The 22274-nt window shown below is 32.6% G+C and overlaps 3 protein-coding genes across 4 annotated transcripts; 1 reads left to right on the top strand and 2 right to left on the bottom strand.

The window, feature by feature from the left end:
* Positions 1–331: 331 nt before the first annotated feature.
* LOC140838584 (protein ACCELERATED CELL DEATH 6-like) lies at positions 332–3418 on the bottom strand. Of its 2 annotated transcripts, none has more exons than XM_073205011.1 (3): positions 2490–3418; positions 1730–2265; positions 332–1142 (listed from the first exon to the last, which is right to left on the bottom strand). In XM_073205011.1, exons 1-3 carry the CDS (start codon positions 3268–3270, stop codon positions 531–533), a joined length of 1929 nt encoding a protein of 642 aa, XP_073061112.1. In that variant the 5' UTR covers positions 3271–3418; the 3' UTR covers positions 332–530. The 2 variants fall into 2 exon arrangements, with proteins under 2 accessions (XP_073061112.1, XP_073061113.1); XM_073205012.1 differs by having other exon boundaries at positions 1730–2172.
* Positions 3419–4419: 1001 nt separating this feature from the next.
* On the bottom strand, positions 4420–9487 carry LOC140838583 (switch 2). The gene is given in 9 exon segments (XM_073205010.1): positions 4420–4717; positions 4719–4828; positions 5389–5653; positions 5746–6021; positions 6248–6374; positions 6587–6834; positions 7229–8156; positions 8362–8468; positions 9037–9487. Coding segments are annotated over 9 exon segments (2625 nt in total). The 5' UTR covers positions 9412–9487; the 3' UTR covers positions 4420–4528.
* Positions 9488–13292: 3805 nt separating this feature from the next.
* On the top strand, positions 13293–14703 carry LOC140837712 (uncharacterized). Its single transcript, XM_073203827.1, has 2 exons — positions 13293–13569; positions 13712–14703. Exons 1-2 carry the CDS (start codon positions 13374–13376, stop codon positions 14608–14610), a joined length of 1095 nt encoding a protein of 364 aa, XP_073059928.1. The 5' UTR covers positions 13293–13373; the 3' UTR covers positions 14611–14703.
* The last annotated feature ends 7571 nt before the right edge of the window (positions 14704–22274 follow it).

Genomic DNA, 22274 nt, shown 5'->3' with positions numbered 1-22274 from the left:
ATTTTAGTAACCAAACATGTTTAACAAATTTTGGTATTAATGACACATGGTTTTTTCGAATAAAAGTTAGAACAAACATTAAAAATGTAGTACTAATATATGCTATTTCAATATACTCTTTCATACCAGGTACAAATATATGATATTTGACCACAAAAACAAGATTAGAAAATATTGATATTAATATAGTTGTTCCAATTTTATACTCAAAATTTTATTTTTTGTACCAAATCTAAAACAATTTGTTTTGAAATATCATATATATGTTTTAGATTTTCAATCTTTTGTACTGAATTTCATACCAAAAATAATTTTGGGCCCAAAGAGTACATTTCATACGAAGTTGATCTGGGCTAAAATTGGTTTATACCCAAAACAAACTATCAATACATATAAGATTCCATTGTCTCAAAAATGGAACAATTACATGAATTTCACAACAGTTAATGATATTTAACTTATTGGTATCAATTACAGAAATACAAGAGCTTGAAAGCTTAAGGAATCCATGTCACAAAATGCATATTTATCTATCCATACTTCTTGTCTGGTGATTTAGTTCTGGTTGCTAACATAAGGAGACAGAAGGGATAATATGAAATGTAGCGTGCTATCCTATTACTTGATGTAAGTGGCATGCATAAAGGAATCAGGAGGACCAACAAAACCGATAGGAACACAAAGCCTATGATTAAAACAACAGTACTCAGCCAGTGAAGATTACGAACCACTAGGAATATTCCGGCCGTGAAAGCCGCGGACATCATGGTAAGAGCAATCACCAACAACGGTTGCGCTATGGTGATAGCATTAAGCACTAACTTAAGATCACCTAATTGAGCCCAAATGAGAGATACGGCGACAACTATGGAGCTATACATGGCTATAGTGTCACAGAAAATAAATACGTGAAAGGCTTTTTTCCTTAACATTGCTGCCATGCCAATGTTTGTCTCAGAGATGCTATACCCACCAGGCAAAGTGAAACCGGCTGCAAAAGTTATTGTGGCTACAAGAGTTGATACAAGCAATAGAGTGTTAACTCTGTCCTTGTATTTTCCCGTCCGATTGCTCGAAACCCGTCTGCTTTTGCTCTGCCTTCGAGGCGTTCCTGCTGCTTTCAGGGCAGACCATGTCAATCGCTGAAAGACGTTAAGAGTTGATTAAACAACATCAGTGATACTTGGACCAACAAAGTTTATATATATCATTTGATTGTTTTAAAGTATATAATTATGATGGATAATTTACATTGCCGGAGCTTATTTTTCTCTATGCTTTGTAATACACCGAAACTCCATTATCGAATTTCACTGATACTGGTGTCATAGAAGAAAGTTCTATATGGTTAGTAACATATCATGTTTCCTCTAATTTTAATTTTCTTTTCACTTTAATCCAAACGGACATTTTCCCATTTTTTAGATTTGTTTTTCCTTCATTCTTTTCTCTTGTTAAGTTTTATCAGGTCCGGGAGAATTAGGGGTAATATTGGTGCAAAACAATTCTTTTGTTTTTTTTTTACATTTTTAAGAATGGCTGTGACTATCTCCCCTTCTTTTTTGTGCAGACAATTTATTTGCACAGTGATTTTGGAAATATGATAACATAGTTTAAAGCCTTCATTTACAAGCTAAATAAAAAATCTCTACTTTTTTTTATTCATCAGGAAAGGTAGAAGCATCCATACTTGCTTAAGAAAGAAAGTAGAGGAGTTCATAGTGCGTACCTGGCGAAATGGGGGATTATCAACCATATGAAAGTCAGCAGCATCAAGAGCTGTCAGCCCCTTATCATTGCTCGACGTAATGTCCACTCTCTTGTCCCATGTCAAGGCATTTACAATTTCAGGATGCCAGTTTATGGCGGCCAAATGCAGGGGTTTATTTCCATATTTATCGCTCATATTTATAAGTTCATTGAGTTCGGGATTGTGGAGAATGTAGTTGACTACATTAAGTTTTCCATTTTCAGCAGCAAGGTGTAAAATATTTCGACCATTTTTGTCGAGCAGCTCCACCGGATCAGCATGACAGTAGTTAAGCAAAAGGCATATGGTAGCAAGATGGCCTTTAACGGCAGCAAGATGAACGGGGAGTGAGCCACTTTTGTCTCTTCGAGTGGCACAGGAGCCATTCCCTTTCAGCAAATAAAGAACCACCTCGACATAACCTAATGAAGCAGCATAATGAAGTGGTAACCTCCCTCGATCATCTTGTAGTTTTATGAATCGTGGGCTTGAATTTAATATGACTTCTAACACATCTGTATTTCAGGAAACTATAAATTGAGCATTAAATAATCAAAAGCATATACGCTAGTCGTATGTCTTTGCTTCTAACCAAAGCTATTCATGAAGTGCTCAGCATGTAAGAAAATATTTCCAGTCAAAAGACTCGGAGTTTCTTGAAGTTGATATGATCAATGCTTTTTATAATTTAGAATACCCATGTGTTCCAAAAGCAAAACAAAGGCAAGATGTGAAATACCTAGTTTTTTGTTCACAATAGCTGCTTCAACGGGAGATTTTTCCTTGAACTGATCGTTTAACCGTTCCTGGTCTGTTGAATATTGAAGAATTGAAGAAACACAGTTGGCAAAACCAGCTTCAGCCGCCAAGTACAACCCATATATTCCTTGTTGGTTGCGGTAATATAGTAGCTCAGGATCTTCTTTGATCAAATATTGAACAATAGATTCTCGACCATTGATTAACGCTTCGTGGAGGGCTGTGTTTCCTCTTTCATTCCTTGCCCTCAAGAAATTATTCTTAACTGCCTCATCTTCAGTCTCTCCCTGAGACGCGGGTACATATGAACCCAACAAATCATGATGAATTAGCACCAAGGTTGCCACCATAGATTCATTTCCAGCTTTTGCAGCAAGATGCAATGCGGTGTCTCCATTGAAATTCTTTTGGAGTATGATAGATGGATATTTGGTTGCTATATAATTTACCATGCCGTGATTTCCATGTACAGCTGCTACATGAAAGAACGTATTCCCAATAGGGGTTACCCTGCTCAAAATTTCACCGGAGGATACATGCTTAGTCGCTGAAACACGATCGAGGATGCTGCTGAAATCGTTTTGCTTGCCGTTCTTGGCAGCCAGATACAAGTCATAGTCCTCGAATATGTCTGTGCTTTCCGATTCCATTGTTACCTGATTGTCACTCTCTCTGCCATTTTTGGCATCCGGCTGATGCAAGTCATAGGACTCGAAATCATCTCCTCTCTCTAGCTCCATGTGCAAATCAAGCCTGCCCATATGCTGCAAATGGGGAGAAAAACTGTAGATAGGAAAATAGAAACTGGAAATTGTGTGAAAACAGGAATGGGTTCTGGGGTGCTCAAGTGGACTCTGGGGTAATCATATTCATTCTCTAAGTCAGCAGTCAACGACGAAAAGAAGTTTAAATTTTTTACTTTTTATTTTTATTTTTGAGAATGGAACCATTTCATTAATCAAATCAGCAAGTGGGATCGTTCGATACTACATGTAGAGCATTGTTCACACAGGATTTAGATGGTCCAGATTTAGCCACATTTGTGATTTTAAAAAAAAAAGTAGTGGACCCCATGTACTTGTGGCTAAATCTGGATCCTGGATCTACTACCCCACTTAGGGTGAAATATTCCAGTCAAGGGATGGATACAAGTGGCCTAATTCAGGAATTGCTTATAAGAAATCGAAATTACGAGGACATTGAAAATTTCAACGATCCAATTCATGTGTCACTTTGTTAGCACCACTAGACAATAATAGTTTGTAGATTGATCTAAAAATGAGCATAGATTTCGAATATACTCTGCAACAAATGCATCCATAGATAAGGAAAATGAATTTTATGGCTTGAATTGCTATGGTGGTTGTATCCAATTCGAAATAATATTCGACACTCCCAACTTGATTGCACTCTCTACAGCTTCTATAATTGTAAGCATCTCGGGTAAATAAGGAGTTACACCACCGTGTAAAAGTCTACCTGCAGCAAACAATATAGTTCCCAGCTATGGTTGTATCGTATTCTCTGCAACTTGGAGAAATGGGGAGTCTCGAAAAGCAAATGAAGCACGGAGCGAAGGAATTGAAAATATATTTCGTGAAGGGATTCAAGATAGCGGGTGATTCTTGCAAGAAGGGTTGGCATAAGATCAAGCACATCAGAAAATGAACACATTTATGTTCCAAGTTCTACTGTTCTAGTATTTGCTTTTTTTTAATATTTTGTTTGGTTTTAGTGTGGATCATTGATTGTTATGAGAATATAATTTCTGGGTTTCTGTCTTCAATTTTTTGGTTGTTTTTCTTTCCATAGATCTAGAAAGTTGTTTGATTCTTTCCTTCTCGTTGATTAATATTTAGATCTGCAAAATACTTTCTAATATTTGAAACAGTGCGTGCATTATTTGAAACAAAGAAAGCTCTAGTTTATACGTGATCGAAGCTTTGTACAAATATACACAAGACTGCCCACAAAAGAAAAAAGATGTACGCATATACAGCCTATGCATATACAGATTCCTCAATGATGAGGAGTGCATGAAAGTAACTTGTTTAATTCATCTTCTTCCATGCCCATCAAAACTGCGAGAAGCCCGTTACATTCATCGCTCTTCGTGTCCCTGGACGTGCCGACGATTTCTGTACTCTCCTTTGGTTCCAATGCATCTGATGCTTCTGTTTCTTGGGGTGGGAGCGGGGGTGGGCGTGGTAGGTCTAGGCTTCTTTACATTTTCCTTGAGCTTTCCTCTCTGTTTTCCTTCTTCCCGAATCATACTCCGCAGGTTGACGATGTCCTCGTTCCGATGGGTGTATACAATACCTAAATGATTGATCAGAGAAAAATGAAGTAAACTAGTTTATTAAAAGGAAAAAAGATTAAAACAGTTTTACATTTTGATTATTATTATAATGAAAAGTTGTATATTTATCGTTGTTGACAAGCACCTACCTACATAAAGTGTATATGAACAATTGAATAGCACATGAAGCGATGCAACGGTCGGGTAACATGGAGGAGCAAGATGGAATTTTTTGATAAATAAATTTCTAAACGACGTGCCGATGAAGAGGTTAAAAAAAATGACAGTCTGCAGTGTATTTCAAATACATTTGGAGAAATCATTTTTTTTTTAAAAATGGTTGTCCAAGTCAATTTTCCTAGATATCCCCGAGCTTATAACCTCTTATAGAGGGTTAATTAGGAAATCAACATTTGCTTATCCTAACGAAATCATGTTAGTTTCTTCTCTCGGAGATAGTAAAACAATAGATATGAAAACGTTGTTCATTCATTTAATTTTGTTTTCATTCCATTTATTTTGTGGCATAAAAAGAGCTAAGACAGCAGAAAAAAATCACAAGGAAAATGGGTAAACTAACCAAGATCTTCAAGCACTGGCGTCGATGTGGTCTCTCTCTTATCACCAAGAGTAATCCCTTCAGATTCTGTTGAGCACTCATCCAATATTTCTTTCTGAGGGTGATCAAAAGATATCCCAAGTTCGTTTAAATCAAGTTTTGTGCTATCATGCTCTTTCTCTTGATCTTCATGAGGTTCCACAATCTCACTCGTGAAAATCTTATTAGAGAGGTCGCGAAACAAATTGCAGATTCCAAAAAGTTCACCTTGAAACTCCTTGCAGTCCTTTAACATGGTATTTCAAGTTAGTCGATAAAAAGGATTAATTGTAAGGTGTATTTTGACAAAATTATGAAAGGGAAACTCTACCACTTTACCTGTACACCTTCAAAGTAGCGCTTTTCCATTTTCCCGGAAACGGCAATATTTGATAGCTGTTGTTTATAAATCTGCCTCAAGTAGACAAGTTCTTCAAGAGAACCGGCTGCAAGAAGACGGAAAACTGTCACATGTCGCTTTTGACCAAAACGAAATGACCGATCTTGAGCTTGTAAATCCTGAGCAGGATTCCAGTTCGGATCAAATATCACTACACGATTCGCACTAACAAGATTAAGTCCAAGACCACCAGCCCGAGTAGAAATCAGGAACACCTGAAGAAATAACTCTGATATTTTCGTTTTTGAAATTATGATATAAAAACCCGAGTATAACAGAAACTTGTTGGAATTCTAATTTGAAATACCGTTCCACAAAATTCAAATAATGCGTGAAAGTTCCGATATTCCTCAAGTACAATGTATGGACAAAAAGTTGATGTTCTAGATTATCCTGCCAAATAAAATATTCAACACTCAAGGTACATGATCAAACATTGACCTGTTTGCTTGGACTTGAATTGAAGTTATCCACAAGTGACTGGCGCAAGCTAGTTGGGGTTGAACCATCGAGCCTTGAGAAGGTATAGCCTTTGCGTATGATGAACTTTTCAAGTATATCGAGCATCCTGATACACAAGAGATACTTTAGTAGCAAACAACATGTCTTTCTTACAAAACAAAAATAATTAGTGTTTCAGCTAGAAAACTAACAGAAGGACAATGCATAGAGATTGGAGGTACCCATAATAGAAAGGTAAATGCAATGAAAGAAAGAAAGAAACTAAAACCAGAAAAGCTAATTTTAACTGTGAAAATAGAGAAAACTGTAATTGATTACCTTACTGAATAACTGAAGAGAAGAATCTTGTCACCCCTAGAAACCCATGAGTGCATCAATCTCTCCAACGCCCTCATTTTTCCACAATGTTTGACATCACTCAGGCCCATGAAACTGTCATTTTGGGAACTACCTCCCACTAAATTGATATCGGTACCAAACACTGCGGAAGCAAATTCTGAATCCTTTCTTTGCTTATCTTGTTCATCCTTTGAGTTAGGCTTGATGAGCTCCAGGTGATTGCTTATCTAAATAAATGAAATGAAAGAAGATGAGCGCATGGAAAAAGAAACCTAAATAATATTATATAATCAACATTTTCCACCATATATCAACGATTATCAAAGAAGTCCTTAGTCGCCATCATTGAGTGCTGAAATAGAACGTAGATATTTCAATAAATAGCTTCATGACATTTACGCTTTCTCTAACCATTAAATGAGATGGATAATTAAGGAGATAGAAGTTAGGATTGGATGTACATATCATCTTCCTTGTCCCTGCTACACAATTGTTTTCTTGAAAAACAGATACGAAGTTCACACTGGTTTGTAAGCTTGTGATCTCAGTGTCGATGTGAAGCATAAATAAAAGCAAGAGAAGGACAAACCATACTGGATAGAATATATTAAAAACAAACACCTGCTGCAACTTCACGAGGCAAGGGAGAACAAGGCAAAAGGGGCAAGAATCACAACCATCTGGATTGTCCCTGTGAAGATAAGGCCAAATTTGACCGTTTGGAACAGTTCTTTTGCAACATTCAGCTTGCTTGAGAGGGCTCCCGCAGCTACATGGAAGGTCCTTATTAACGAGGCACTCAATATCAGGTAGCTGCAGTATCCTCTGATAAACCCGTTTTTGTAACTCGCTCATTGCACAGAACACGACATTATCTTCCTTTCCCATCATAAGATGCCCTATTGTTTCTTCTTTTGTTCTTCTTAGCATATACTTTTGCAAAACTGACACCAGGTGCTGTTTTCGCTCATCAGCAACTCGGACAAATCGCTGCGGAGCACTTGACCTCTGGCCATGCTTAAGAGGTTCATCATAGAATTCCCGAAAATGTTCCCGTGTCCCCAAACAACCAGGTGTTACCCAGTCAAATACATTGAATAATTCCATTAATTTGTTCTGCATTATAGTACCAGTAAGACCATAACGTTTCATGGTTTTAATCTTTAAGCATGCAGTATAAAGTTTTGATTTCTCATTCTTAAGCCTGTGTGCCTCATCAACAACCACTATCTCCCACTGGATGTCCGACAAAATGTTTCCTTGTATTCTATACGTGTCAAAGCTACTTATAAGAATCTCAACACCATGTGCTTCTAGTTTGTCTATCACTAAATCCCGATTTGGTCCATGATAAACTGAAACGCTAAATGAGGACCAACGTGAAAATTCACTTTCCCAGTTGTGAATAACTGAACTGGGGCAAATAATTAGTACAGGGCCATTCTTCTTTGGGCGATTTCCCTTGTCCGGTGTTGGGTCAGAAGAATCTGCATCTTTGCCATATACGGCAGCCAAGAAAGCAATTGTTTGAATTGTCTTTCCCAATCCCCTAATGCATGCAAGTTGAATAGATTAAAAAAGGAGATGCTAAAGGAGGAAGAAATACTAGTCCTATTTTTCCATTTTTTGAGAGGGCATGGGGTCATTTACAGGATCACAACAAAAAGAATAAAAGGACCAAGAAAAGTAAGAATTTCATTGGTGACAAAACCGTGCTGAATGAATGCCAAATTACAGAACTCCTAGAAACTTACATGTCATCTCCTAGAACACCTCCATGGTTGTTGCTATACAACTTGTACAAAAACTTCACTCCTCCTCTTTGATGTTCCAAAAGTCTAGAATTTATAGATGCAGGAACCTGTAAAAATATAATGAAAAGGAAATTAACTAAGTATTAAAGTTCCAAAGTTGGCCTGGAAGCACCACATGAAAAATATAACAGCGCATATATTCATAATAAAACACATGTCCCCCTTCTAAAAACTTGGAAAATTCATTATTCGTGTTGGTTTTCACAACTAAGGGTGGAAAACAAATTGACTTGGTTCCAAGCTGGCTCCAAGATAATTTGATCATTGTAAGAAAAATGAAACTCGAACCACTTGAACATGTTTGAAAACATTTTTCAGCCAAGTTCAAGCCCAAATTGTATTACTTGATAACTCAAGAGGATAATCGAATCAATAGTTTGCTAACATGCTTAAAACTACAAGACCTCCAGCATGAATTTTAGTATTTGGGTGATAGAATTTTGATAATTAAGTCCGAAATTCAAACTCTTAATTGAGCCGGTCCACCATTAGGAACAAGAGGAAACCTCCTAAATTTCGGAGTGGTGAAATAAGAAAAACAATCAAATTTTTGGAAAATAAAAACATAACAATAAAAAAAGATCGAACTTTAACAAGTGGTCACGCTCAAAATACCTGCACGGCCTGAATTTCACCGGGGGCAGAGAGAACGAGAGGCTCATAGGCTCCAGTGGTATCAAATTGACGGAAAGACTCCAATTCGGGATTTCGTCGCAGTGTAAATTCCTCGTGCTTTTGCCCACCATCACCATTGTTTTCACCTCTGGGACTGGAATTGACCTCTTTTTTCAAACTTTTCGGTTGGGTTTGTGGGAAAAGAGCGTCGTCGTCCCGGAGGCGCAAAAGCTGCCTGGAGAGCGAGGATTTAGGGGGCTTTCTTGACGAAATTGTCGATCCAATCTGCTGAGAAATTTGAGCAGAAGAAGAAGAAGAAGAAGCGGAGGATGATGTGCAAGGTTTGAGGGCCTCTTTGAATGCGTTGATGGACATGGGAATTACAAGAAATCTACAGAGGACAATTTTGTGTGCATCGCAATGCTCTGTCTGTCTGTCTGTCTGTCTTGTGAATTCAACTGAACTGGATATATTTTATGTTTCAAATCTACAACTTATTATTTAGGAAAAGGTTTGGACGTAAGAATGTTAAGGGGGTCTATACAATTGAGAAATTTATTGACTTTTAATGATTTTTGTAGATTTTAAAAATATTTTAAAAAAATATTTTATGTTTCGAATTTTTATTTGTGACACAGATCTTTTATTCGGTCATCCATGAAAAAATATTACTTTTTATTATGAATATCAGTAGAGTTATCGTCTCACAAATAAAAATTCGAAAGACCGTTACACAAGAGCCTATTCAAAATCTAAATAAATGAATATGATAATAAAATAGATAAATAATAGATATCACATCACTGAAAATCATACGATTTAATAGTCAATTTTTATATATAGATATTCTACTTGAGTGATATATGGAAAAGTATAATTTTTTACGTCAAAAATATTACTTGTAAATATGAACATAGTTGATTCGTCTAACAAATAAATATCTTCGATACCATTTCACAACAAACCTACTCATAGGCCATAGCACATACAGACATACCAAGCACGAACAGCGATCATCCTTCATGTTAAAGCGAATCACGTAGAGCCATTAATCCTCAATCGAGGGATCGAATACTGAGAAGCATGCGAACAATCAGATTCCACATTAAAAACATTTTATTCAAAATGAATTTACAACAGTAGTTAGTACTCAAAATTTCGGATAAAAAACGTTCTTACAATAATCCATAAAACCGATAAAGAAAATGATTGTCGTAGATATGTAATATATGGTAGTATGTTTGGTTAGATTTTTAAATGTAGGATAATTTTGAAATTTTTTATGAAAGGACAAAATTGTCTTTTTTCTTTTTTTTTCTTCTTCCACACCGGTGCGGCGGTCCGGCAGCCGACGTGGCGGCGACGGCGTCGGTCCGACGACGACGGTCAGTCGACGGTCCGGCGGCGGCGATGGCGTTCCGACAGAGGTCCGGTGACGTCTATGCGGTGCGGTCCGGCGAGGGTGGCAGCGGCGGTCCGGCGACGTCGGCGGAGGTCCGGCGAGGGCGACGGCGGCGGTCCGACAGCCGAGGTGGTTCAATAGCGGTGAAGGAAGAAGTGTAAAATTGAAAAGTGGGTAGAGATAGAGGAGGGATTAATAATCCTACGGAAGAAGGAGGTATTATTTTATCACACGTAATACCACTTAATCACTCATAGGAAAGATTGAACTGGTTTACTAAGAATCGTACCAAACGTAGGATTAGGTGTGATAAAATAATGTATCACACCTAATCCGCCTAATCAAGCGTTGCCTAAAAGATTTCGATCTACGAGAATAATAGTGATTACTCCTTTGACCGCAAAAAAAATCAGAAATTAATGAATCATGGAGAATGTAAAAATAAAAATTAATTAAAATTCATGAACCTATTAATTATGGGCTATTATGACTTTAATTTATAAATACTAGGAGTCACGTGCATATGTGTGAAAACCATTGAATTCGGCAGCAATTTGATTAAATCATCAATTCAAGAATTTTGTATATGTTTTTTAGTGTTCTAGAGAGGAGTGTTAAAGCGATAAGAGAGCGTTCACCCATCATCTAGCATCTAGGTGTTTAGGCAGCGATTTTTCCTTTTTACCTAAATATCTAATTTTTGGTTATCTTCGTATTTATCCGAAAGTTATTCTATATCAGATTTAAAATCAAAATCAATAGCATATTTTTTTCTCTTTATACTAATACAAATTGATTGAAAAATATGTCAAATAATTTTTTTGAATAAGTTAAATTTTTTTAAAAAAATTCCTAAATCTATCTATACTTCTATATTATTTTATTAAGTTTGAGACACTTAGAGTAACAAACTTTGTGTCGTGATTTTTTTTAATAATTATATATATTAATACAGTGTTAAAATTTTAATGTAAATTATATGTAGTTCAGCATATAGAGTCATTGTTTCCTGAGGTTTATGTTATAGGTTCAATTCTCATTGACCATTTTTTTATTCTTTTATTTTTTAATTTATATATCAAAATTACAGTGTAGTCCCTCACTATTTCTTATAATTATGTTTTGATCATCATTTAAATATAAATTAAACGAATTATAAAAGAAATTATACAAGCACGCAACGCGTGCATCGATGCACTAATATTATATTAGACATCCACCTAATCAACTTTTAAAAATCAGGAGTGAGCGACGGCCAAGTTACTAGGCGGCGCCTTTTAGAACGATGGTTTTTTATACCCCATTTTGAATACTAAAATTAAATTTACACATTTTGAAAACAACTAATTAACTCTTAGTTCCTTTTTTTTCCTCCTTTTTTTTTGTTTGGTCCAGTTTTAATGGTATTAATCGATTTTTTCTGTATCTTCAAAGTTCAAACTTAGTCAGCCTTTTTCTATTAGATTAGATTTATCGAAAATGATATATACAATCATTGATCAGTGCATCGCATAGGTAAAATAATTTTTATTTTCTAAATTTAATCATTTTTTAAAAAAGTCAATTTTATGATTTTATCTCCCTTTTAATATTTTCAGATATATATACTGATCTTTCAAATGGAAAAATGTGGTAAGAATTTTTTCTTAAAAAAATGCTTGCTCAGTCTTTAATTAAATTAATAACATTGAATTCAAATTTATTATGATTTACCAGTTTCTTTGCCATGGACTTTAATATATTTTACTGGAACACGAGATTGATGTCCTTAATTAATAACGATTGCAAGGAAATAGGGCACTCCCTCTTTGACTGAAGTTTAAGAGACAAATTGCATTCAATTCATATTAAAAACAAAATACGGGAAATTTGGCTTCAGTCCCCAGCCGCCTTTTTTCTTTGTTTTCAGTCCCTAGGTACTTTTTTAGTACCACATTTCCACATGAAGTGTACCACATTTCCACATGAAGTGTACCACATTTTGTATGAAATAGTACCACAATTTTGTGGGTAGGGAGTGAATGCAAAGAAATATTATGATTGGGGATTTTTAAATAACTTCCCCAACAAAATACGGATTATATATCGAATAAATAAAATTTGCATAGCATCCGATTGCGTTGGGTTTGTTCGACCCTACTCACATAGGTGTAGTGTCTTAAAACCATCGAGAAATTGACACATGTCAACTCCGTGCAATGAAGAGTTGACACGTGTCAAAATTTGAAATTTGTCAACTTCTCGATGGTTTTAAGGGATTATTTCATCCTACCCATGCAGGCACTGCCTGCAGGGGTAAATCCAAGGGCCAGAATTTTTTCTAGCCCAATTTTATTTTTTTTTTAATTTTTTTTTCCCCATGAAGTGGAATCTCAACCACTCATATGGGGTGTGGGCACTGCCCACACACCCATAATCGAACTAACCGGTTTTAAGATACTACTAATGTGGGTAGGATCGAACAAACCGATGGATTAGTATTGCTCAAGATTAATATAGGGCGATGAGATTTTTCCAAAATTTGAAAAGAAAAAAAAAGTCAAATTCATGTATTATTTTGAAACACTCTGCGATATTGATTTAATTTTTTCAAAAACAAAATAAAAATTAAAAAAAGGAAAGACCAAAAACAAAGAAATCAAGGTCACTATTTGCAGTAACGTCAATTAAGTGGTTAATATTTTTAAATGATAATCTATATAAATATGGTACATAATAATAATACTAATATTTGAAAGGGGGAAGAAAGTAAAATATAAGACAAAAATCCTGCAATATATTTCTCAAGATCTCCACGATATTTCTATAAATAGCCATCGATGATCCATATTCCCATGAAACCGCACCTTAACCTTCAAGAAATCTCTGTCGTCTCACTATCCTTTGACTTGAAATTTTTTATTTATTTTTAATCCGTTTTTCTTTTTGGCAGTCGATGAAGCTTCCTTTTTGTATGGAAATGGCGTCTCGAGTGACGAGCCTTGTGTTAGTGATTTGGATGGGATGTTTGTGTTCATCGCAGGCGTATACGTTCTACGTTGGCGGCAATGAAGGCTGGATTACTCATCCATCCGATATTTCTTACCATCGATGGGCGGAAATGAATCGTTTCCAAATCAACGACACTCTTGGTACGTATTCTCCATAACTAATTTTACGAATTTTAATATATATATATATATATATATATATATATATATATATAAAATAGTTATTTGTATTTGTGACCGTATGGAACTGATATATATTACAATGTTTTGTAAAAATTTGCAGTTTTCAGGTACAAGAAAGGATCCGATTCTGTCCTTGTTGTGACAAAAGATGACTACGAAAGATGCAACAAGGATAGTCCACTACAAGTTTTTAAGGATGGCGACTCCAAATTCAAGTTCGATAAGTCGGGCCCGTTCTTTTTCATAAGCGGCCGTACACAACACTGTGAGAAGGGGCAGAAGATTGTCACTGTGGTCCTCTCCGACCGCCACCACAATGCTCCACCGTCTCCGTCCCCAACTCACTCGCCACCAATGAAACCACCGCCTTCCCACTCTCCACCACCTTCGTCCCATAATGCTCCTCCGCCGCATCTCCCCTCCGCCCCTTCTCAAACGCCTACCCATTCACCGCCACAAAAACCGCCACCTTCCCACACCCCTCCTCCTTCATCCCACATTGCCCCCGCACCGACCCCACAACCTACACAAGCGCCGCCGCCTCATTCTACTATCTCCGCACCACCCAGCAAAGCTCCTCAAACTTCCCCAATCAGATCACCAATACCAACCCCATCCCCTTCCCCAAAGAACCCTCCACAGTCGCCTTCTCATTCTCCATCACCGTCTCCACACCATCAAGCCCCGACACCATCTCCAGACGCTCATTCACCGCCGCCATCTACACCAAAGACACCTCCTTCACCTTCTCCAGCGGTTCATCTTGCACCATCACCTTCCCCAAAAGCTGAATCTCCAAACAATGGTGACGCCGCGCCTCAGCCAGATGTGGAGAACCACCAACACCATGCCCATTCGACGCATGCAAGCTCACCTGCGTATTCTCACCATGCTCCGGCGCCTGCACCATCGACTGCACCAGGCTTAAGCGCTTCGTTTTCTCTGCTTGTTGGGATTTTCATTTTTGCGATCTCCCTGCTTTCTGCTGGCTTTGTTTGATCCAGACACCCAGTTATTTTAGATTTGATGATCTAGCTAGTCTTTTCGATTAAATTCGATTTATGTTTCACTGTAGGTTGTTTTTTAGGATGGCTTTTTGTATTTCATTAGTCGTGTTCTCGTTTGATTTTAAAGTGAATTTCTTGCGCTCTTCTTTTATATTTAATTTTCTGAATGCTGTGTTATATCTATATTTACACCAAACTTTTCAAAATTGAAGACTGAGCTAGTTCCTTGTACGTGTTCTCTTCTCGTAACCACCACACGAGTCAAAACAACGTCTTTTTAACGAATGGCTCTAAAAATAATTTCAATTTTAGATAATTTAGATTTTTTTTTCTTTTTTACTTATTAAAGAATTATGTTTATCGTTGAAAGAAAATTAGTCTACTGTTATTCTTCAGATTATTTTTTCTCCGAGTTATGACTTCACAAAACAATTAATACAATGATCTTTCCTTTAATATATATATTCGTTCGTGAGATAGGTCGACTCAATGTATATTTACTATGAAAAGTAATGCTTTTGACATGAACAATATTTTTTCTCCCATAAATCGGGTCGAAAATTCGTCTCACAAAATTAAAATATGAGACAGTCTCATAAGATTTTTTTTGTGATAAATAGAAGCCTATATTTAAAACATACTAGTATTTAACCCGTGCGATGCACGGGCTGATATTATTAAAAATTGGTAAAAAATGATTAGATATTTAAATTGAAAAAAATAATATAATTATAAAAAATAAAAATAAAACTATTTTTTCGCTAATTTTAAAAAACTTTCTTAAATACAACGCATGTCGATTAATTTTTTTGCCTAATAATCAATATCATATATCAAAATTTTAGATTGTGTTAGCTTAAGACAATGATATGATGGTTATCATGTTTAATATATTGATGTCGGCTACCAACCTTAATACATATTTAATTCTTTAATTTTCGAGAAGCTATATATTATTATTGTTTAACTTGTGACAAAAAATATTTTTAAATCATATTAATTAAAATTAATGAAAAATACTTTTTTAAAATTCAGTAATTTCGTCTAAATCCATATTCACCAACAATTTTGTGACATGACACGTGTTTGACACATTTGAATGATAACAATAATTGTTTTATCAATATATTTATCCAAATGGGTTGTGATTTTATTATAATAAACACAACAACCTATTATTCCGAAAGAAAAATGAAACATATGATCATAAGTAAATTATGTATAAATCAGAATAGTTATTTTATTAACATTTATTATGTGTATTCCAAAACAATGTCAATACATTTTATGAGGTGCCTTCTAATAAGATGTTCACTTTCTTTAGAATTGGTTTAATCATTTTCATTACGGGAATTTTTTATTATCATGTATCCGTGAACTTTGTAATATAGAAGAATATCACATTATTAATACGTAATAATCAAAATTTTATACAAATAGATGAATAATATTTTTTACTTCTTGATCATGAAAGATATATTTCAAACTTAATGTCTCGTTGTTTCCATATACAGATAGTTCATAACAACGAACAAATCTAAATTTAAATGAACATTACATCTTAAAAAGATTCAACTCAATTTTGGATTAGATAAATTTAGTAAGATAAATAGAATAAAAATGGTTTCTAATATAATATACAATAATGCATTATTTATAATTTAAAATTCAAATAAGACATCCCAATGGACAAAAACTATACATTGGATGCTCTTGACAGAATTATACCATACATTAACTCTTTCAAATTATGAAAATCTCGAATTGCATGCATTCGATGTCAAACATTTCTGATTATTGAGGGTAATATACATGTTTATTGAGAGTAATTTCATGTCCATTTGAAACTCTTTTGAATATATCTCTTTTAGTTTTTTTGTGCTCTCTTATTTAAATTTTTAAGAGGACAATTTAAATTATACAATATACATATGATTTTGGAAGAAAACTACAATGCATTAATTCTTTCAAATTAAGGTAATTTCAAATAATATGTTTTTGGGATAAAAAAAAAATTATGATTACTAAATGGTAAATTAATGTTAATTGGAAAACCTTGTTGTAGTGATAAATTTTAACACTCAACCAATTTTATTTTAGAAACATTAAATAAACTAATTAGATATTGTATTTCTTTTTCAGTAAGTGACTTGGGCAGAAAATTAGTTAAAATTGAAAAAATTATTTTTGAATGATTTACCTCATGAGTGATTATGAACATTGCAATCATTTGTATTTTAAATTTATTTATGCAGTTTTTAATTAAACTGATTGATATAATCAATGCAAAATTTTTAATATAGTTTATATTTTCAATAGAGTTTAGTTTTAATTTGAGTTAAAAAATAAAAAAAAAAACATATCATACATAAATTCATTTGAAGTAATATAAAAATTATTTAAATTTAAAATTGAATTAAATGAAGTGATATAATCAATGCAAACAATAATTGGAGTGATCATTTATTGCAATACACATATGTCAATATTCATGATAAATTTTTTCTTTTTTAGAAATGACATTTTGGCGAGAAATTACTATTTTTTGGCAAAAACTCTGCTTATATATATATATATATATATATATATATATATATATATATATATATATATATATATATTTGAGTAAAAAAATATAAAAACATATAATACATAATTTACTTATGATCACAAGTTTCATTTTTCATTTGGAATAATAGGTTGTTGTGTATATTATGAAGAGATTATGTAAATAAAATCACAACACATCTGGACAAAGATATCGATGAAACAATTATTGTTATCATTCAAATGTTTCAAACACATGTCATGTCACAAAATTGTTTGTGAATGTGGATTTAGACAAAATTATTGAATTGTTAAAAAAGTATTTCTCATTAATTTTATTGAATATGATTTAAAAATATTTTTTATCACATGTTAAAAAATAATAATATATAGCTTCTCGAAAATTAAATAATTAAATATGTATTAAGGTTGGTGGTCGACATCAATACACTAAACACGATGAGCATCATGTCATTGCCTTAGGCTAACACAATCTAAAATTTTGATATATGATAGTGATTATTAGCCAAAAAATTAATCGGCATGCGTTATATTTAAGAAATTTTTTTAAATTAACGAAAAAATAATTTTTATTTTAAATTTTTAAAAATATATTGTTTTTAAAATTTAAATATCTATTCATTTTTCACTAATTTTTAATAATATCATCCCGTGCATCGCACGGGTTAAATACTAGTATATATTTACACCAAACTTTTCTAATTAGTGTCATTTGACACACAGCTTGTGCATACACATAAATTTCATTTTATAAAAAGAGTAAAATTTAACGAAAATAAAAGATTTTATATTTTTTTATATGATTTTGGTTTTTAATAATAATTTTTTAACGAGAAATGATATGATCATTTGAATTCATATCATATTCAAACAGATTCAAATTAAAGATAATATATATTTTTTCCTAAATAATGAATATTAAATGAAATAAAGATAAATTTTGTATTGAATAAGAAGATAATAATACCATTAATGTAGGGGTAAAATTCATATTCATCCATCATGTTTGAAACTTTCAATGTCAAATTCATCATCGGACACTTACGAGAAAAATGTTAATGAAAAACTTGTGTGAGACGATCTCATGGGTCGTATTTGTGAGACATATTTCTTATTTGAGTCATATATGAAAAATTATCATTTTTTATGCTAAGAATATTGCTTTTTATTATGAATATTAGTAGAGTTGACACATCTCACAGATAAAGATCCGTGAAATCGTCTCATAAGAGATCTACACAAATGTTAAATAGGGATTTTTTTTAAAAAAATTAAGTATTCAATCGTTTGCCACTTAAGCATGTATAAGAAATGTTTTTAAAAAAACTAAAGCGCAGTGATCAAATTTTAAACTTAAACGAGATTTAGATGGGCTAAAAGTACTAAAAATTTCTACAATTAATGATTTCCCACAAATCTACAAAAAAAATTATAATAATAAAAAATAGGTAATTTATCTATTAGTATGTCATATTATATTTATAGATTTTATTAGTTATCTATACATATACATTGATAAATATATATTATTTCAAAAATTAAATGAAATTATGTGTTCTAAAAAAATGATTGTTTAATCGAGCTTAAATACTGCTTAATAGGCTTTTATAACATTGCGTTTAAGTTTATTCGTGATCAAATTTTTTATATATTGTAATAGCGACAACCAAAATTTTGGGTCATTAATCCATATTTTATTATTTTTCTAATTTATTATGTAATTAACAATTAAGTTGTACAAAAAATTATTACTTAGTTTTCAAAAAATTATTATTGGACATTTTTCTCATAAATGTTATTGTCCATATAATCTGAATATAATAAATATACAATGTTTTGTCCAGTATAAAATTAACGAAAAATACAGGAGTTTGTAAGAATAAAATTAATTTTTTAAAATAAATGATTTGAATTAATTTTATGTAAATAAATAAAGGGTATTTAAGTAAAACAACTTAAAAAGGCAAGTAATTGGCAACTAAAAAAGTGATGAGTGATGACATTGAAATAATTTTAAAGATGAATTATGAATTTAATATTGTTTTCAGACGTGAAGGATGTTGGTCAACTCACTCAACTGTTCAGTTCATTCTTGATCTGGTTGGCTATGTGAATCGTAAAAAAACGACTTCAGATCTTAATATGTAATATTGTCTCAGCTGATAACATGATCGACAGTAGTAAAAAAATAAGACTGATTTCTATGAAATATGAAACAACACTAACATATATACACGTATTTATCCAGTTTCATGAGCCTAAAGACTTATTTTTTTAAAGATAAAAACATTAAAATCACAGCTTGGCCTGGACTATCTAATTATTAACGATTTCGGCCCATTCCAAATGTGGTCATTTTTAGCTAGGGATCTCAATTTCCATCATGCCATTTACCAACCCATATTATTGTTATGTTATTAATTAAAAAAATAAAAAATTCAATAATACAATAGAAATACAATCGCCTTATATATTTTTTTAAAAAATAGACCATTATATATATAAATAAATATATATATATATATATATGTATGTATGCATGTATGTATGTAATTGTTATTGTCTATATATATATATCCAATAATTGTTCAATCCTCTCATCAGTCTCATGTCCCTTTTGTTTTCGGGGCAACAACGACGGCACAGCGAATTCATAAGGCAGACAAAATAGAGAAAAAAACAAGAAAGACAGAAATTGTAAATTGCAGACAATGATAATTCACAATTTCTGTCGTTGAACTAGAATTCTTGTATAATGTAAAGTTTGCAAAGAAAAACATGGTTGATATTTTCATTTTCTTCATCTACCATTCACAAAATATGTAAAAATGATAGACTAATATTATGCGTTGAATACATCCAATGACCAATATTACTGGGCAAAACTTATGTGAGACGGTCTCACGGTCATATCTGTGAGACGGATATCTTATTTAGGTCATCCATGAAAAAATATTACTTTTTATGCTAAGAGTATTAATTTTTATTGTGAATATGGGTAGAGTTGACCCGTCTCACATGTGAAATATTACTGTTGTCGAAAACATCGAATTCCTTTTGCATTTATTTGATCACCTCGTTGTTTTTACCTCTTTTTTTTTTCAAGAGGATCATAAATTCAATTTGTTTATTAAAGCAACCTCAATAATTCAACCACATTTGTTCTACCACAAAATTATTGCTTACATTAATTTCTTGGCGAAAAGGAAAATGTACACACATTCATCATTTATCAAGATATAATTACATTCAATATTCTATCGTGTAGTACCTCTTGGATTGGACCCGCCTCACCCAGTTTATTAAATGCAATATTTTGAGTTGATGATATTATTATTATTATTATTATTATTATTATTATTATTATTATTATATATTTAAAGACTTTTAGTCTTTGTTTCTTTTTTTTCTCCAGGAATATGCACAGACAGACTATAAGCATTATACTTTTATTTAAACTTTTTAATTTATTATAAAATCAAATCATCTAAGCAAAAAAGTTTGACAAAAACTTGCGCGAGACGATCTCACGAGTCGTATTTTGTAAGACGAATATTTTTATTTGGGTTATACATGAAAAAATATTACTTTTTATGCTAATAGTGTTATTTTTTATTGTGAATATCGTTAAAGTTGACCTGTCTCACAGATAAAGATTCGTCAGATCGTCTTATAAGATACTCACTCAAAAAATTAACCTCTTAATTTGCTTGTGATATCCTATATTTTCACATAAATGAAAACAATTTTTGTTTTTTTCCCCCTGCAAAATGCAATAATTTTCTGTATTGTTATTGTCGTGTTTCCCTCTTTCGTATTTTATTGTTTAGGGTAAACGATACAAGGCTCGGGAATTTTCCATTCATGATCGGGAAATAATAAAAATTTAATCGACGGTCAATTTTTTTTTTTTTATAAAACATGAAGCTATTATTGAGAAATATCTAGAAGAAGTACAAAAAAAAATGTAGGTGCATATACTTGTGTTTATTTCTCGATCACTAGAATTTAACACGTGGGGACAATTTCTTTTATTAAATATGTGTCCACATGAAATATTCAGACAACAAACGAGAAATAAATCTTCATCTCTATAGTTAAAAATTTGTGTTCAATTTAGTCACAATAAATTATTTTTTTTGTTGTTTCTGTCATTGACTAATCTAAATTTTTTTTTTACATTCCAATTATCCACATGTGTTTTTTAAATGAAATTTGGTACAAAACTTTGAAAACAAGGAACAAATATATGATATTTCATGATTAAAAATGTTTTAGATATGATAGTAATATATGTTCTTTTTGAATATCCAAACATGTATAACAAAATTTGATATTAACGACACGTTTTTCTCGGATGAAAATTTGGTACACAACCTTAAAAATTTTGGTTTTTATATATGATATTTGAGTATTAAATATTTAAAATCGGATATTAATATATGACTTTTGAGTACTCAAACTGTAAAACATGTATAACAAAGTTTGCTATTAATACATGATATTTCAGTATAAACTTTTTCAGATCGGGTATTAATACATGATATTTGAGCACACAAACAATTATAATAAGTATTGATATTAATATAGTTGTTCTAATTTTATATCCAAAATTTTATCATTTGTATCATATCTAAATCAATTTGTTTTGCAATATCATATATATGTTCCAGATTTTTAATGTTTTGTACTGAATTTCATTCGAAAAAATAATTGTGAGCATAAAGAGTGCATAAATATTTTTATGTGAATCAGAGACGAGACGACATATGATATTTAACTATGATGTTGAGGATTTAAAAGCAAGGTGATAAGATTTTTTATTTTTATTTTTTGAATATGATGATATGATTTGGACATCCATATAAAGTTAAAAAGTATGACCTGTATCCGGATCCGGGTCGATATATCTTACATTTTAAGTAACATTATATTATATGATTATATTCGCCAACCAAATGGTTGACTGAATATTATTAAAACATAAGAGGTTTGTTATCATATTATTCAATGTTTATGTTTCGTTCAACTAAGCTAATTATTTGGTCCAATAATCGATTTGTCAAATCGGCTTTACAAAAATGATTG

Source organism: Primulina eburnea, chromosome 8, assembly GCF_022965805.1.
Source record: "Primulina eburnea isolate SZY01 chromosome 8, ASM2296580v1, whole genome shotgun sequence".
Taxonomy (NCBI): Eukaryota; Viridiplantae; Streptophyta; class Magnoliopsida; order Lamiales; family Gesneriaceae; genus Primulina; species Primulina eburnea.
The sequence above is the reverse complement of the archived record's forward strand: the minus strand, read 5'-3'. Positions and strand labels throughout refer to the sequence as shown.

Bases quoted from the DNA above. Each gene is read 5' to 3' on its own strand.
- LOC140838584 (XM_073205011.1), bottom strand. From the start codon at position 3,270: ATGGGCAGGCTTGATTTGCACATGGAGCTAGAGAGAGGAGATGATTTC. The intron at 2,266-2,489 runs GTATTTCACATC...CCTGAAATACAG, and splicing joins TATTGTGAACAAAAAACTAG to ATGTGTTAGAAGTCATATTA. The intron at 1,143-1,729 runs GTACGCACTATG...AACGTCTTTCAG, and splicing joins ATAATCCCCCATTTCGCCAG to CGATTGACATGGTCTGCCCT.
- LOC140837712 (XM_073203827.1), top strand. From the start codon at position 13,374: ATGAAGCTTCCTTTTTGTATGGAAATGGCGTCTCGAGTGACGAGCCTT. The intron at 13,570-13,711 runs GTACGTATTCTC...AAAAATTTGCAG, and splicing joins CCAAATCAACGACACTCTTG to TTTTCAGGTACAAGAAAGGA.